The 18615-nt window shown below is 44.9% G+C and overlaps 1 protein-coding gene across 11 annotated transcripts in view; it reads left to right on the forward strand.

The window, feature by feature from the left end:
* MME (membrane metalloendopeptidase) overlaps positions 1–18615 on the forward strand; it is a 133671-nt gene that overhangs the window by 39277 nt on the left and 75779 nt on the right. For 3 of the 11 annotated variants that reach the window (XM_008521004.2, XM_070577675.1, XM_070577681.1), the window contains exon 2: positions 17820–17989. In XM_008521004.2, coding sequence (XP_008519226.1) covers positions 17830–17989 — 160 coding nt within the window. In that variant the 5' untranslated portion in view covers positions 17820–17829. Of the gene's footprint in view, positions 1–13536; positions 13763–14073; positions 14984–17819; positions 17990–18615 lie in introns of those variants that run through there. The other 8 variants (XM_008521000.2, XM_008521005.2, XM_070577674.1 and 5 more) reach the window with 7 other exon arrangements.

Here is an 18615-nt window from a genome sequence, read left to right on the forward strand (position 1 = left end):
TTTTCTGAGGGGAGTTCCTATACATTGTTAGATGGTCAGAGACACCTTGACCTCTATCCACAAGATGCAAGCAGCACCCCTCAGTGGGACATCCAAAAATGCCTCCAGACATTGTCAAATGTTGCATGAGATCAAAATTTTCCCAGTAGAGAATCTCTGTGCTGGAAATCACATATATATAGAATAGTCATCATACTCAAGTGGAAAAAAAATGCTAATGTTGAATTTAAAATACCTGAATTAATAGCCTGGATTTTCCCCCTTGTTAGTTCTATGAACTTCAGAAACTTCTGGAGAGGATTCCTGGAAGATGGTGGTGTGGGAGGACTCTGAACTCACCTCTCACAGACACAGCAAATCTACAATGACCTGTGGAATTATTTCCTCTGAGAGAAATGGAAACTGGATAAAAAGAAGCCCCACAACAAGGGATGACACTGACAGAAATACACCTCTGCTCAGGAAAAATCCCATCTTACCTAGAGCAGTGAGAGCACTCTCAAAGGTACAAAGCTGTTCCGGGAGGAGCAGGGGATCTGAGCAGAGGATCTATGCCACAATAGGCTCCCAGACATTAGATTCAGCATGACTGAGACACTTTTCCATAATGCATGGCTTTTCTGGCTTTGAAAACCAACTGGGAATACCCCAGAAAAACTATCGAACTTCAGAGAGGGAAAAATCTGCTCTTAAAGGAACTACACACAGGTTCACCAGTTCTGGAAACCAACAAAACACCACAGGAAAGCTGCATAGTTCACTGGCAAAAGAGACTCACTTGATAGGCCCTGAGTGCATCCCTGAGAGGCAGGAGGCAGCTGGGCCTCCCCCAGGGACTGAAGCACTAGTGGCAGCCATTACTGTGACCTAGTGCCAGTGTGCTGACGTGGACGCTGAGAGATGCCAGTGGAGATCTTCTCCTGGCCTGTGAGCCCAGGGGTTTTCCCTGCTCACTAGAGCACTGATTTGATCCAGCTTTGTCTGGGCAGGCAGCCCACCCTAGGGACTAGCCCTGCCCACCAGCAAGTCTGTGAGAACTTGTGGGCCTAGGTAGGTAGGTTGTGTGGGGCCTCTGCAGCAGGGCAAATGGGTCTGCCATGGCGGGGCATGTGTACCGGCAGCCCTGCCTTGGTTGGGTGTGTGGGCCTGCGCACATTGGGGCAGGTCAGCCACAGCAGATTTGTGTTGCAGGCCACACAGGGGATCTTCCCTGCCTGCCATTTCCTGAAATAATTGTGTGCTGCCACACCTGGGGCCAACCCACCCTGAACTGCCCTCCTGAGACAGTTCACAACAGCTTTGCAGACCAGAGGCTTACAGCAATTGTAAGCCCTTGAGGCTAGCAACCAACCACATTGGGGGCCTGACTCAGGTGACAGCAAAAGAGTGACAGGTGTGTGCTATTAGACCCTGCTGCAGCTTTCCCCTCTTGATGAAGTGAAAAAAGTGACTGTAGCAGCTACGCCTTACAACCAGCTGGCCCAGGGGCCAGCCTAGCCTACCTGTGCACCTGCAGCAAAAGCAACCCCACCAGAATAGAAGGGCACACCTAGCCCTCATGGGGGATACTTCTAGAACATTTGGAACTGCTGATGAGAGGGAAGCACACTGCTGGGCCTCATACAGCATCTCTTACATAAGGCCACTTCTCCAAGAGGAGAGGACACAGCTGATCTACCTAAAACATAGATATAAGCACAAAGATGTAGGCAAAATGAGGAGAAAAAGGAATATTTTCCAAATAAGGGAGCAGGACAAATCTTAAGAATAAAAACTAAATGAAACAGAGATAAACGATCTATCCGATAAAGAGTACGAACTAATAGTCATAAGGATACTCACTGATTTGGGAAGAAGAATGGATGAACTCAGTGAGAACTTCAACCAAGAATTGGAAAATATGAAAAATAACCAATGAGAAATGAAGACTACAATAATGGAAATGAAAAGTTTACTAGAGGGACTCAATAGCAGAGTAGATGATACAGAAGGATGAACCAGTGAGCTGGGTGAAAGAGTAGAGGAAATCACCCAAGCTGAAGAGATAAAAGAAAAAAGAATTCAAAAAAAGGAGAACAGTCTAAGGGAGCTCTGGGACAACATGAAGCACACTACTATTCGTACTATACGTGTCCCAGAAAGAGACGGGAGAGACAAAGGGGCAGAGAATCTATCTGAAGAAATAATAGCTGAAAACTTTCCTAACCTATGGAAGGAAACAGACACCCAGGTAGAGGAAGCACAGAGAGCACCAAACAAGACGAACCCAAAGAAACCCACACCAGGATATGTTACAATTAAAATGTCAAGAATTAAAGATAAAGAGAGAATCCTAAAAGCTGCAAGAGAAAGACAACAAGTTACATATGAAGAAAATCCCATAACTTCTGACTTATCAGCAGAAATCTTACAGGCTAGAAGGGAGAGGCATGATAAACTCAAAGTGCTGAAAGGAAAAAACCTACAGCCAGGAATACCCTGCCCAGCTAGCTTATCATTCAGAATGGAAGGAGGAATAAAGAGTTTAAGACAATCAGCCAGGCAGCAAAGCGAACAGTGAACTGGGATAAAGAACAGATGAAATCGTGTTTTTGTAAGGATAGTGGTTAAAATGTTAGTATAATAATCCAGGAAAAAGAAGAGAAGAGAAGAGAGTTCATGCTGGCTATCTCTGGCTTTGGGGACGGAATGTGGGGGAGGGATTCATGAGATCCCGTGGAGATAAAAACCCTAGGACTTGGAAACTTACCACAAAGGGAGTAATAAAGAAGTCATTGAAGACATTGGATGTGTCAAGCCTAGATGAACTCAGCAATGTGATTCCATAAAACTTATGGGTTCACAGAGCACGGGTGTGTGAGTGTCTGGCAAATGGAGGGAAGAGTGTGTCTACCACTCAGAGACACATCGGACCCGTGGATGTAGGTTTGGTATGTCTGCTGTGGGATCACAGCTGAAATAATGAGAAAGGATGAAAACAATGGAGGAAGAAATGGTGGGGAGATGAAAGGAGAAGAAAAGACGCTTTATTTAGCAGTCACAGGGAGAAGAGAGAGGCCAGGAGAGGCCCGTGTGAGCACAGAGACGGCACAGTGTCCTGGAAGCTGAGAACGGAGTGCTCAAGACACGTACCTATCAAAGATTTAACAAGGTCCACGGCTAGAAATAATGGGGAACCTTAAAGAAGGTTTCCAGTAAGAGGTGAGGGGCTGAGTCAGAGTGGGGCAGCTCAGGGTCCACAGGTGTGTCCAGGCCTGGGCAAGGTGCACCCACCATGACGGATCTCGAGGGAAGATGGGCTTCCCTGTCACTGACCCTTTTCTGGAGGCATCTTGGAATAATTTAACCACTGGCTGCTAGAATGAGAAGCCGTGCCGTAGGAACTTACTGGAGATGTTGGAGGAGGAGAAAAATTGTACTTTATACAGAAACCTCTTTTACTTTTATTAACACCTACTTCAAAGAGTTAGGGAGAAATTAATCTGACCCTGAGTTCCTTAGCAGAAAGAAACACGTTGAGTTTCAAATGAGTGAAAAGCAATACTCTCAACTCAACGGGCTGGGGATGGGTTCCATTACCTCCAGCTCTTTCCATGCCTTGATACCCGCTCGATTTAGCAAGAATGTGACTGAACTGTCCGTTGTCTTTGTGACATCAGGCAATCCCAGCAGAAGCATCTTATTGGGATCTGCCTCCCCACCCAGCTCCAGAAGCAGCAGAAAAGGGACAGAACCAGAGGGAACAGGAAGAGATTATTTCCTCCTGGAAATATTACTGCCGCTGCTACCAAAACCCAGAAGACACCACAGGCGCACAGGGGAGCAGACAACAACTCTACTGTGATACAATCAGTCTGATATGAGCAAAAACAAGACAGGCCACACTGATTAACATTTTCAGAACTACCTTTCAATTGCCTACGATTTTGCCCTAGTCAGTGGATCCTATTAATACTTTCATTTCTTTAATTTTCCTGACCTCGTTTTAAAAGCTACAATGTATTAACGTGTATCAAACAAACTATTGTGACATAGCATTCCCAAATCACTACACTTGGAAAGACTTTTTTTTTACAACAAAAAGAATCTTATAACAATGAGCACTCAGTTTTCTTTAGGATTTGGAATTCAGATATTTTAAACATCATAATAGAAATGTACACTAAAAGTCACTATGTATTTGTATCTGCATATATACATCAGGTTGAATTTTCAAGAGTTTTCTTCTCACTTGGACTTGAATATAGGTAAATGCAGTAATCTGAACTGGTGAGAATGACTGATGAAAAGGATTAAGAATGATGGGGTTAAAGATAAGCTTTGTCTTTGCAAATGGATTGGTATGGAACAAAGCAGAAAAGGTAAGAATCTAAAATCAAGATACTTCTATTTCACTTGGCTCTCTTCCTGGAAACATTACGGATCCAAGAGAAGTTGGAAATTTATTACATTTAGGGTACGATTATATCAAGGTAGGATGCAAACTTCCCTCCTCAGGGCTTGTTAGAGGCCACATTTCCTTTCTTTATCTTGCTTGTCCTAGTTTTAACTATTTGTAATCAGCACCCTCGCCCAAGGTCAGAGTCAGAAAGAACCAGAGATTTAAAGGTAAGCCGTGCCAAGGTTGAGCAGCCATCCATCCCCAGTCTGGGTTCTTCCTGTGGCTGCTGCTGCGTGGTGCTCAACTCCCCGCTTACCCAGAGTCAGCCCCACAGATGTCCACAGGAAATGCAGCAGAGAGGTCTAATGGGAGCGAATCAGACACACGTTCCTTGGTATGTGGTGGTGGACACCCTCAGGGCAGCCCTCCCTCCAGGTCAGAATAGGTTCCAGGCTTGCGAATGCCAAGTGTTCACGACGTTGTGCTATAAAACCACCCCTCCTGACCCCTTTCCCTACACGTTGTCAGTAAAGGAATTTTAGAGTGTGGCTGGGATGAAACATGTCATCATCTTGAGGATGTCGGGGGATGAGCGCATCTCTCTGATGGAGCTCAGTCACCAGCTTGTGTGAGGGGAAAGTGCAGCCTGTTCCCCTAGGGACCTTCCTGTCCTGCAATATCACAGCGCATGGAACAGCTTAGCCAGAGAATAGACTCAGTTCCATGTTTTTAAATTTAATTTTCAGTTACTCAGTCAAAAGACTGCTTGACGAGTGAAACTTGAAGTTACAAGGTTTCTATGTCTTATTTGTCACAGCTAATTATTGCATTTGTCACACAGCAAACATCTAGATGTTTTGCCAGATTGTCAGAAGCAACAAACATCCCCTTGTTGTGTCTATCTTATGACCGAAATGCTACAATCTCAACATGGCGTCTAACGTCCCATCCACGACTCCCAACACCACCACCAAACGTCCCCTCCCTCAGTGAGGTGACAGATCCACCTGGTGGCCCCAAACTCTACAAGTCATTCTAGATTCCTTCTTCTTCTTTACCTTCAATGTTAAAAAGCCACTAAGTCCTGTGGATTCCGCCTCAAAATCTCTTCTTTAATTGCCTTAGGTCATTTATTTATTTTTAAAACATCTCTCACGAGAACTGTGGTGCCAGCTTTCTAACAGCTCTCTCTGCCTACATTTTTTGCCTCCTCCATCCATGCTTCTCACGACCATCAAGGCAGCTCAGGCGTTCTCATGTACGACGCTGACATTGCTCTCTTGCAAAAATTCCACCACAGCTTTCCACTGCGTGCAAGAAAATGTAAGCAGTTTGCAGCACATACAAATGTCTTCATTTTCTGGTCCCCACCTCTTCAGTCTTCACTCAGGAAACTGCTCCGCATCTCTCCTCTCTCCCTGCACCTTCTACACTTCAGCAATGTCGAACTACTTGAAGTTATCAAAATATTGCGATGAGTCTCACACAACGTTCGAACCAAAGAGAAATTCTCTCTGTCTTGAATGCTTTTATCCTCTCCTTTATCTGGCAAATTCCTCAAATCAAATACAAAATGTTTAAGTGATGAAGTATTCTGATATACCCAATGACAAAAAGTTGCCCTATCACGTATTTCAAATGAACTTTGACTATAACTCAGTTATGAAAATTACTGTGTTCCATTGTAAATGCTTGTTTGCATTTCCCTTACCCACTAAACGATGGCTTCCTTGATTACATAATCACTACATCTTTTGTTTTCTTTGTGTTTACACAATCCTGCACAGAATTTGCTTGCTTTTTCACTCAACATTATTTTTCTGAGTCATCCATATTGATTTGTTTAGGTATAGTCGGTTATTTTGCATTCTGTGTAGTATTCTGCTATTCCATTTTATGAATGTATTACAGCATTTTATCCGTTCTTCTGCCAGTGGAGTTTCATATTGTTTCCAGTTTTTAAATTATTATTATAGACAATGCCGCTATGAAGTCTGTATGTATGTCCAGGTGCCCGTGTGCTGGCTTTTGTCTAGAGTATGCAGTATCTGAAGGTAGAATTCCTGGATTGTAAATCATGTGCTTCTTCAACTTTTCTAGATAATGCAAATGTTTTCCAAAATGGTTTGCTGACCTGTCGTTTTTTTCAAAACTATATTTTATCCACCTAGGCCAATAAAATGTAATGTTTGGGTTATCTTTTCAATGGAAATCAATAGCATCTCTGCCAGAAAAAATGTATTTTCAATGTTTTAAACAAATAATTTCCATTGCTATGAGCTTTCTACAAATTCCTAAACTAGTGCATCTGCATTCCCTTCGTTTTCCAGCAAGGGCTGCTTTCTCAGAGCTGTAGTATAGCTTGGTCAGTAGAAAGTCAAACCAAGGTGTCCACCCCGACAGAACCAGGTGACCCCTGGAGGACCCGTGAGCCAGGAGTCGGCAAACCGCAGCCAGCTGGCCAAACCCGGGAGTGGTCAGTAGCCTATTTTTATAGAACCCACAAGCTAAGGTGTTTTTTTTTTTCACATTTTTAAGGGGTTGTAAGGAAAAAAAAGAAGATATACAACAGAAACTTTGTCGTGGACGAAGCCAAAAAATGTAACTGTCTTGCCCTTTACGGAGCGAGTTTTCCTACTCTGTGCTCGCGAGTGCCAAACTCTACCTAAAAGACAGCCGGTGGTCTCTTGTGCTCTCTACAAGGACAGGTGTTTTCTCCTGGCAGATTGTGCACATTAATACTCTTGCCAGTGGTGTGTAGGGCGTCAGGTGAGCAAAACTTGGTTTCAATCAATGAGGCTTGGTTTCAATCAATTCTGTATGCTACGGTCATTTCTATTTAGTCTTCGTTTTAATGCTTGCTCATGTCTTTTGTCCATTTTTTGGGATTGTTTGGCTTTTATTTGCAGTTCTTTATATATTCTAATAATTTTCCACTTTTATATGTTCCTTAGTGCATTGCTTGTCTTTTTATTTTCTTCGCAAAGTTTTTTTGGCAAACAGAAGAAGAATTTGATTCGTAATTAAACCTATCAATCTCTCTAAGTTTTGAACGTTTTAGGCTTTGAAATCATTCTTTAATGCAAGGTCATAAAGATACTGTCTTACACATATTTCTAACACTTTTGACACTTCCAAAAAATTTTTCTTATCAAATTTAAATCTATAATTCTCATAGAACTGAATTTTTGTTATGATGTAGAAATGCAATATTTTTTCCAACTGCAGGTCTCAGCACTGTTTAAAGGATTTTAAATCCTTTCCCTGTGTGTGTGATGTCAGCTGTGCATATATCAAGTTTTCTTTTACACATGAGTCTACTTTTTTGCATCCCTATTGTAGTCCACTGGTTGATTTTCTTTGAACCAATAAAATATTACTAATTAATAAATTACTATTAAAATAACTTTATAAGCCTTGTTGTCTAGTAGGTTAAACCCCTTCTGCCTTGTTCTTCTTTTCAGGATTGTCTGGGCTAGAATCTTCCCTTTGTTCTTCCATAAACAGTTTATACTCAGTTTATCATATTTCCCCCCAAAAAACCTATTGGGCATTTGATTGGCATTAATTAATCTATAGATTAATTTAAGGAGAACTACTATTTTTATTATACTGAATATCCAACTCCAGGTAACTGATCTGTCCTTCAATTTCCCTGGTCTTCTTCACAGGTCTCAGTGAAGACCCGAACCGGCGAACCGTGGGCCTCCAAAGCTGAACGTGTGCACTTAACCGCTGCGCCACCGGGCCGGCCCCTTGGGTGATTTTTATACACTGCCTGCATTCAGTTTGCTAATGTTTTGTTTTAGCATTTTTTGCTTTGAAACTCAAGAGTTTGATCTTAACTTTCCCTTCAGACCCTTCTGTTATTAGTCGAGGGTAGAGTAACTTCATAAAATGAGTTAGGAAATGTTCCTCTTTCTTCTGTTCTTTAGAAAACTCTTTGTGAGAATGGAATTGTCCATTCCTTTGATTTAAGGAGAATTTGCCTAAAAACAATGTCTAGGCCTGTTTCTTTTTCCTCCCTTTATGGGAAGATTCTTGCGAGTTAAATTTATTCAATGGTTATAGGATTATTTAGACTCTCTATTTCTTCTTGCATCAGTTTTGCAATTTGCATTTCCTGGGAATCTGTTTCCTCTAATTTCGTACGTACATTGGAGACGGCAGTCCAGAGCATGTGCATTGTCTTCAACTTCTGCTCTATGTACACTTCTCCCTTTTATTTGTGCCCTTTGACTGCACCCTCCCCAGGTGCCCGTCTTAATTACTCTTACCAATTCTGTCTTTTCTGATATCTAACTTTGGAGTTGTTGATCTTCTCTATTATACAGTTTTCAGGAATTTGTTATTTTAAGGTCATTCTTTCTTTCTGCCTTCTTAGGATATATTCTGGTGTTCTTCTTCTAACTTCTTTTTTTTCTTTTTAAGGATTGGCACCTGGGCTAACAACTGTTGCCAATCTTTTTTTTTTTTTTTCCCTGCCTTATCTCCCCAAACCCCACCCCCTGTACACAGTTGTATATCTTAGGTGCAGGTCCTTCTAGTTGTGGGATGTGGGAAGCCGCCTCAACGAGGCCTGATGAGTGATGCCATTGTCCGCGCCCAGGATCCAAACCCTGGGCCGCTGCAGCAGAGCACGCGAACTTAACCACTTGGCCACGGAGCTGGCCCCTCTAACCTCTTAAGTTGGATGCTCACTTCATTAAATTTCGGTCTTTTTTTTTTCCTAAAGTAAAAGCATTTAAGGCTATAAATTCTCCTCTAGAGATTTCAATTAATTTTGATATGCCACATTTTGATTGTCATTCAGTTTTGTTTTTTCTTTTTAATTTCCATTATGATTTCATCTTTGATTCCCATGTTATTTGTTAAAAAACAACATTCCACTGAGTAAATTTTACAGCTCTTATCGGCTGTCTTCAGTGATTCATGAATCAGGCAGCCTACAGTCCAGGAGATGGAAAGGAGCTCTGTACAAGGTGGGAGACTGTGTGGGCAGAAGGGGCGGGAAGAAGGAAGCTGCACTGACAAAGAGAAGTGGGCTGGTCATGCAAGGTCACTTTCCTGCAGGGGGTGGCCTATCCGGCAGATTTCCTAACTAGTGCTGGTCAGACAGCTCCTGACGGAGTGGTTCAAAATTGTGTCTCTGGAAGAGCCGAAACTGTAATTAAATTAAGCCTCATTTTGGTGACGTGGGGCTTAGCATAAGCAATTCCATTTTGGGTGTGTTGTCTTGTCTTTAACATGCTTGAGTGTTTGTGTGAATCATTTAACAATTTCTAAATGTGCATGTGGTTTTGATTTAACTTTCTTCTGTTGTGTTAAGGTCCAAGTATGTGTTATTTACAATGAAAAGTCTTTTAAATCACTGGAGCTTGTTTAATGGTTTGGTATGTAATCAATATTTATAAATATTCGATGGATGCTTAAAAAGACATGTATTCTCCAATTCTCGGGTGAAATGTTCAATACATTTCCATCAGACAAGCTTTTAATATCATTATTCAAATTTTCCATATCTTTACTGATTTGTGCACGATTTGTCAAATACTGGGAAAAGTGTATTAAAGTCACCCACAGTCACAGTGAGTTACCAGTTTCCTCATGTACTTCTTCTATGGTTTTCAACAGCACATTTAAAATTTACACTGCTGTCTGTGATCAGGTTCAGAATTGTGTCACCCTGCTGAACTGAGCACTCTTTCTTTGGGGAGATTTGGGTCTACTTTGTCTGATTACAGGGTTGCTACACCAGCTCTCTTTTGGTTGGTAATTGTTTGATAAAGCTCTTTCCGTCATTTTCCTTTCAGTCACTCCACAGTTTCATGTTTTAGGGGTGTCACTTATAAGATAGCTGGATTTTGTTTATTTATTGTATTACAATCCTTGTCCTCCAGCTGGAGAATTAGGTCCAATTATATTTATTGTGATTAATATATTTGGGTTTATTTCTACCATCTTGTTTTCTACTTTCTCTATGGCATTTTCTAATATTTCATTTTTTCTGATTCCTCCTCTTTCTCTAGATCACCTTTTACTAAGTTTTAGGTTTTTTCCGTCTTTGTAAGATTTGACCTTACGCACTCTATTTCTAGTTTTTTAGTGGTGACACCAGTCCTTTTTATGTGTATAATTAATTCAACAAAGTCTAAAATTCATCAGTATCGTTATCTTCCCTTCCAACAACATAAGTAAGGACTTGAGTACTTAACACTCGTAAGTCACATGCCACCACTGCCCGGTGTTTCAGTGGACCTTTTCTATCTGCATACATCTTTTTAGTCACTGTTCGCTTGATTTACCCGTGTTGGTACTATATTCTTTGCTTACCATTCCTCCTTACACATCAGATCTTCTATCCCGTATAATTTTGCTTCACAAATCCATTCTTAAGCAGCTCCCTTAGTGAGAATCGGGTGGTAATCATTCTCTCAGCTTTTGTTTGTCACCATCTCACTGGGATCACTTGCCTATAAATTTTTCTAACTTGGGAGTTTTTGGGCCACACAATTAGTATAAATCCTAGCCGACATCCTTCTCGAGTCTGACCTGATCATTAATTTTCACTGGAAGCTTTTTAGTGTAGATTTACCAGCCTGAGGGGCGGTGGGGTTTGAGTTTTGTTTTTCTTTTTTCTGGCTCATCTTTTCCCGGCAGACGTTTCCTTTCAGAGGTCTCAGCTTTAGGGAGGGACCCCTGATCTGGCTTTCGCCTTGCTCTGCACTAGCTTTGTGTGAAGCCCTTGGCTCTTCCAAGTTCTGCTGAGACTGAGGCCCCCTGGGTTTGCTGAGCCTCTGGGGACAGTAGATGCCCCCAGGGCAGTGCTATCGGAAACTGCATCCCTTTCTGGATTCCTGGCTACCTCATGTTGTTGGCTTCTGAGGTTTTCCTTCACTCTCTTGCTGGCTCAATGGTGCCTTTAAGGGGCCTTTAAAAAATACTTTATCAAGCATTTGTAAACGTTGTACACAAGGACAGCTTTTAAGGTTCTACTCTGATCTTGCCAGAACCAACGCATTCCACTCCTAATAACTCATACAGGGTGGGTAGGTGGTCACTGTTCCTGTAACTGAGCAAACTGTAGGACCCTGGACAACCTCTGTGGACCTCGGCTTTCTGAGTGTCCTTACCTGGGGCTCTTTGTTACACCCCTTAAAAGAGAAATCTTCCTAAACTTGCATTGCCTTCTTCTGGGGAGATATTTAGCATTCTTGATGATATTCGTAAACTTCTGGTGAACTTTAATGAAATTAAGACTTCTTTTGGGAAACACACACTCTTAAGTGAAGGTCATAAGTTTCACTATGCGTTTTTTTTCTTTTGCTGTATACTCTGTATCCATTTTTTTTCCCCCTGTAAAATATGCCTACTAAGAGTGAGTCTGAATTGGCTTCCTACGGGGATCTTTTTCTTTTGCAACAAGATAGAATTAAAACTATGATATATGCTCATAATTGAACAGTCTAAAAAGTTTGCATTAAAAAATCTTTAAATTTTTAAAAAAATTTAAGCAAATTATCTTTGTTTTCAACTTTCAGCTCTAAGTCTGGAGGCACACAAGTCAGACCATATTATTCTTTACTGGTAACAAGATATTCTTGAACTGCAAGCGTCTACTAGTACCATCCAAAGGAACCTTCTCTGTTTAAAATTTGTGTGCAAATTGGAAAACAGAACCTAGCTTGAAAAGTTTAAATAGAAATGTTAAGACCAGGCATATGAATTTAACTTTCATTTCCTGCTGATATGCAAATTTGGGGATTATTCTGGCCAAGACACTCTCCCCACCACCACCATTCTAACTAAAAGAAATGTATTAAATTTTTAATGCACATGACTAAACTGAAGACTGGTTACATGAAAAAAAGACTTTTTTTTAACCATTTCAATTTATTGTTGATTATGTAAAGTCAAAATAACATTTTGGTAACCTAGCTGAAAAGTAATGAATATGAAGCACTGGAGGGTGAGAAGATCCAGATTTCTCACAGAATGAATTTTAGTCAACCACCTTTCTACGCTTCAATCTTGTCTGTAAAATGGGGATAACGGTAACTCAGCACCTGAGTCAAAATGAACTGGGTTCAAATCCCGGTGGAGACACTCTCCGGTGGTTTTAACCCAAGGAGCTAAGCCCCTTCTGCTCATTTGTGGAGTGATTACACCCATATTTCAGGGCTGCTGAATTTCAGGGCTGCATATTTCAGTGAGCGTCCAGCAGTGTCTCTAACATGCACCAAGAAAGTAAAGCATAGAGATGGAGAGAGTGCTTTTGAGGTTCAGACATTAAATTTCTCTATATTAATCTAATTATTTGAGGATTGCTTTAACTTTTTTCAACGTGTCTCCCTTGTATTCCATTTACTGTTTCATCAGCAAGAATCACTTTTCTCCTTGCTTTCCAGCTGTGTCTACTACGATAAAGACGTAAGATTTGCCAGTGCAAAGGGACTCTTCTCTCAAGCAGGGAGTCATTTTCATGTTAAAAACAGATAATTGCAAGTTCTGGAAAACCCACTTGTATTTCAGAATGAATTCTCAGGGTGTGTGTGTATTTGCAATAATATGTGATTCGAAGGAGAGGGATGGGTGTTAAAGCTGCTTGTATACTCGACACTGAGTAACTGAACTAAAAACCATGGAAGTAAAAAGAAAACTAGGGCTCCTTCTTCTGAGCTCCTTGGCACTTTGAGCTAGCTGCCAAAGGCAGCTTTTATTAAGGAATCACCTTTGTGCAAAAAGCATCTCCTTGGTTTTTCACCCCCGAGAGGGAATCCCAAGTCTTACAGGAAAACGTGTGCTGCGTGGCTGCATGGACACGACTCGGGTCCGAACGCATTTCGGCTCTTTCGAGGAGGCAGCGCAGACACCCGTCTGCCCGTCTTCCTCCGACTCTCGCTCTGCATCCCCAGCCCCGCAGGTGCGCACACCGCGAGCCTCCTGAGTCAGAGGTGGGAGCGCAGAGTTTCAGTCCAGAGCAGCTCCTGACACCACACGGGTCGAGCAAGAGCAAGAGAAGCAGGAGACGAGAGGGAAAGCCCGGAGGGCGGGGAGCAAGGGGGAGGCAGGAGGGAAGGGAGAGAGCGGAGCGCCGGGGCAGGCAGGGCCGCGCGGGCGCGGGAGGCGAGGGCGCGGAGGGCGCGGGCGGCGCGGGCCCGGAGCCGGGGCGGGAAGCAGCCTCCGCCGGCCCCGCCGCGTCTCGCCGCGGCCGCGCGCGCTCCGGGGAGCCGGGGCGAGAATCCCAGGAATGTCGGCGGAGCCCCTCCGGGGAGGGTGAGGCGGGGGCTTCTGGCGCGCGCCCCCGGCCCGGCCCCGCGCGGGGCAGGATCCGTGCGCCCCCGCCGCAGCCTCCAGGCCGCCCGGAGCTGGTGCCGCGGGGTGAGCGGGCGAGCGGGGCGCGGACACGTGGGGGCCGCGCTGGGCCGGGTCCCGGGGGCGGGCGGGCCCGGGGATGCGCCCCCGCCCCCGCGCGGCCGGCTCTGCAGCCTCCAACTTCTCGGGGCCCGCGGCGAGTCCGGGCGGGGAGCGGGGTTGGGGGCGCGGGCGCGGGGCGCAGAGCGCGGGCGGAGGGAGCGCGGTCCGCGCTGGGCACCCCCGGGACCCCGGATCCTTGGCCCCCGGAGCGCGGATCACGGATCGCGGACCGCGGCGGGGCGGGGCGGGGCGGGGCGGGGCGGGGCGCCGGGAGGCGCGGAGGGCGGGGTGGCCCCGGGGGCGCTGCAGGTGACGCGGCCCGGCCTCGGCCCCCAGCGGCCGCGGGACCCGGGGTGGGGACTGGCCTCCCGCGGCGCAGACGCCGGCTCCCTGGTGAGGCAAGGTTTGTTTTCTGTCTCCGCGCTCCCTCGCGTTGTAACTCGCTTGTCTGTTTGATTTTCTTAACCTGAGGGTTCTTCATTCCCACCGCGACCCCCGTCTCGCCTCGAGCCTCAGTTTCCTCTTGTGTAATCGGCGCCGAGACCTGAGCGCACTCGGGTGGCTGGCGGGCGGGAGTGCGGTTCTTCTGTAGATGAAAGTTTCCTTGCTCGGTCCTCTCGGTGTTATTTGAAGTAAGCGTAATTGCAGCCGAACGTCGCTCTGTAGCCGCCGATGAGCCTGCCCCTCCGGGCCCGGTGCACGTGGTGGTCCGGTTAGACGGGGAGCGGCGGTGCCGGCGCTCGGAAGCCGCTCGGCCCGGCTGGGGGTCGCAGCCCTTCCTGCTCGTGCGCCCTTGCTGGGCTCCAGCGCTCGCAGCACCGTCCGCGGGTTTCTGGGACTCGAGGCTGCCTTTGTCTAGCCGCACTGCATATGGGAGGGACGGGGTTGGGACTTTGTGTCCAGAGCCCCACGTTCCTACAAATTAATGTGCGGGACGCAAGGAGTTGATGTCTCTTTAGTCCCTGCTCCTCCACTGCCGCACCCACAGTCTGAGTGTGGGGCCGCTTCTGCTTCCTGTGCCTCAGTTTCCACAGCGCAGCCTGGAACTGCGCAGCGAACCTCAGGGACTTGCAGAAATGCGCCTGCGGGAATGAGCCGTGAAGACGGAACTCGCTTAGCTGACAGCCCTCCCTGTAGCACGCCGGCTCTCGGTTTGACTGTGAGAAGTGATGGGTGTCTCAGCTGGTAAAAAAATTTCTGCTTTCTGTTGCTTTGAAATTCACTTTCTACTTAAGCAAAATCACCGTTCCTTCTTTTGGTGTTGTTGGCAAGCTGAAGTTCGCCGGTTCTCGTTGGCTTAATCTCCTAGTTGTCTGTTCTCGCCTGTGGAAGCGTCCGCTTTTCGGTTTAAACTTTCTAACGTATCTCCAGCCGAGGTGGAATATTTTAAGGATGTAGGTATGTTTTGGCATTTCCTGCTTTCTGTGGGACTACAAGCATCAACTTCACGATTTTTTGTGTTCTGTTGTATAAACTGCCCACCTTCCCCCTCTCTGACATGGGGTTGGGTGTGGTTGGGCTGGGTGCACGCGTCCCTGAGGGTTGGTGATGTTTCATCCTGAGGTTCAAGATTCCGAGCTCTGTTTTCTTAAGAGAAAAGAGTGAAACCTCCGGAATTAACTGAAAATGAATGACGGTTCATTAGGAGGTTAACCCGGCGTGGTTTCTGCTTTAGCTCAGTGCTGTGGAAAACTGCTGCTTAGGAGCAAACGACTGAAAATTTGCAGAGCATTTACGAGAGGGGCAGATGGAGAGCCTGCAGGTGACTCAGATGCAGTCCTTGCGACGCAGGTGAAGGCCTGGGCAGCTGGGCCTGCCTTCATTTCCCCGCAGCCGTCCCGCTGCCTGGAGTCCAGAGCCCTGGCAAGCCCGGCAGCACCAGCACCGTCTCAAGGGCGAGCAGAAGGAGCCAGGAAGGGGGAGACGTGCCCACTGGTGCTCCTGTGCAGTGGAGGCCGGGGTGCCCAGGAGCACCTGTAACCCTAGCCCTGCCGCCCGGTTCCTGGCCCAGAGTTTTACCGGAGAAACTGGCTGTTGTTTCTAAGAAAGAACTGCAAAGGGCAGGGGGCCGTGTCACACCAGGGAAAGGTGTCTCTAGACTGTCCTCTGACTTATTGTTAGAGCAGGATGGAAATACTCAAGAGGGGGTCCTCCAGCAAATGTGGTTGATAGTCAGATGTTCTTTGGGTCAGTCTGGAATTCTTCTTGGGGAACCGGGAAGATTATTTTTTTTGTTGTTTACCTCTCTGTACAGTGTCCAAGTGTTAAATTTGTCCCCATTCTTTCTTTCCCAACCACCACCCCTATTAAATGCATGAGGACTCCAGTCAGTGCAGTTCCTATCCTAGGCCCAGGGGCTGTGAGGCTCGGCCGGCCTGATATACATAACCACCAAGTAGGACATTTTAGCATTCACATACGTTCCATCCCACTTTTACTGAGCGGACACGATTTTCATGGTCTAATAAAATATCTTTATTTCCTAATCTGTCCTTGGTTATGGCCTCCTGTAATCAAGGGTACAGCCCTCTTAAGACTTCGTATCCAGACTTTAAAGTCCATTTGTGGTTCACTTATTAATAACTCACTGGGGAGACTAAATTCCTAGTTATTTGCTGGCTCTCCCAGGCCACGCTTCAAATGTAGAATCTGTTTCTACTGTCTCCTGTGCCTCAGTTTCCACAAAACACCCTCGGGGAATTGTGTGTATTCAACAAAGGTCTCTAACTGTAAGAGCATTTCTGAGCAGTCACTTCATCTAGGATCTATATTATAGGCTTAATTTGCATGAAGCTATAAACAGCTAATCTGTTAGTTTACACGCTCTTTCCCTCAGTCAGCAGGAGAATCAGCGCTGTCTGTTCTAAGCTTCAGTGAGCAGGCAGTAAAGGATCGCCAGGCCTAGAAGAAACCTAATGAAAGCTTGTGTTCAGGCTTCTGTCCCCTTATTCACGAGCTTGTGCAATAAGATCTAAAGAAGCCATTATTGTGTGCTGATAGAATTTCATTCCAGTGACCAGATGTGGTCCTTCAGAAACGTTTACGGTCGTGCGGCCGTGCGCGGGTGGCCAACCTTCCTGTGGCTCCTTTCTTAAGGTGTAGATCTGGACCATGAACGTCCGCCTTATGAGGACTGCGTGAGTTAGGACTTGCAAAGCACAAGCCCTGTGACTGACACAGGGGAAGTACTCCATAAATGCCAGCCATTGTTAGAAGTATTAATATTATTAACTTAAATGCAAGGTAAATAAGTATCGTAACAATTATTACCATGACCTGCAAGGCAGAAGGTTTTTAATCATATATTTTTTCTCTTTCAGTTGCACAGAGAAACATTGATTATGGTTAATATCTTCCATCCCAGGGTGTACACCATGGCTTTTGGTCCAGCGAGTGGCCATTTTCAGAATGTTGTCTCCCCAGTTAGTAGACACCCATAGCAGCGGTGGTTGTAATTTTGAACTGTAAAAATAAGAGTTGTTTTTAAGACTAAAAATAAACTACACAAGTGTTTGTTCCTCTTTGTTTTTATCTGTGTGCATATTTCAAATTAATGCTTAGTCAAAACCTCAGAGTATTAGTCATTGATTTGCAAGCTTATAAAGGAGGCCACTGGCACAAGATACAAAATTCGCCTTTGACAGTGTCCAAAGTTCAGAAGGGTAAGTCTAAAACTGTCCTTAATGATGGTACAGCAATTATTTGCTTAGGAACTGCCAAGGGAACCTACAACCTACGTGAGCATTCAGCTGAGTCTTCCTGTCTAATTTTGTTTGGATCTTCAGTGATGTACCAAAAAAAACCTACAAAAGGTTGTGCCCAGGGCGTGGCTAATTCGTCTGGCTCTCCACTCTTCACCTTCAGAACCAAAATTTTGACTCTCAAACAAAAACTTCTATTTCTACTTTAAAATAAATTAGCCTTTTACTTTTATTCAGCCACATTAAGCACGTTTCCTCTTCTTTGTATCTATTAATTGGTTACTGTTAGTGTTAAAAAATTTTTTTTTAACTTTTTGCAGCTTCTAGGTGATGGGCAGATCAGAAAGTCAGATGGACATAACTGACATTAACACCCCAAAGCCGAAGAAGCAGCAGCGATGGACCCCGCTGGAGGTCAGCCTCTCCGTCCTCGTGGTGCTCCTCACCGTCATCGCCGTGACGACCATCGCGCTCTACGCCACCTATGACGGTGAGTCCTCCTGCCTGTGCACGCACGACGCTCGGGAGACCACCGTCCTCTCCTGTGCTTTCCCACCTGGCAGGCGAGTGTGTCAAGGAAAGAGACACTGAACAGTGGTGGCTTAGAGATCCATTCGTGAAATGTAACATCAACACGTCAAAACACGTAACTTCGACTAAAGTACGATGTCTTTCATGTTTGAGCTGAGTTATTAGTTGCCAGGTCTATTGAGTGCACACATGCTTGTTTTAGGAAGATTCTGGTGTATAATTTTACTTGATTAAAGTATACGTAATTTTATGGCCAACTTTAATTAGTCAACTTTTGTTGTGTCCTTGAAGTTCTAAAGGACTTCGCAGGAATTTAAGAGGCCTAATTTGAGTCTGAGACGTTGTTCACAATAAGGAATAGAAAAGATTAATTCCTTAATGGGAAGAAAAAATGATTACCCCAACAAAGCAACTGATTGTTTCAGTTTAACAGACCTAGGGCTTAGTGAGTACAGATGACATCATACTTTGTTTTCGTCATAATAAACATTTTAAATTTGCCTGTTTTATTCCGCTAAGTTTTTTCTAACTACTGACAGTGATATATAACACTCAGGTTTTAGTTCTTGCTATGAGGAATTAATC

The sequence above is a fragment of the Equus przewalskii genome, chromosome 15 (genome assembly GCF_037783145.1).
Source record: "Equus przewalskii isolate Varuska chromosome 15, EquPr2, whole genome shotgun sequence".
Classification (NCBI taxonomy): Eukaryota; Metazoa; Chordata; class Mammalia; order Perissodactyla; family Equidae; genus Equus; species Equus przewalskii.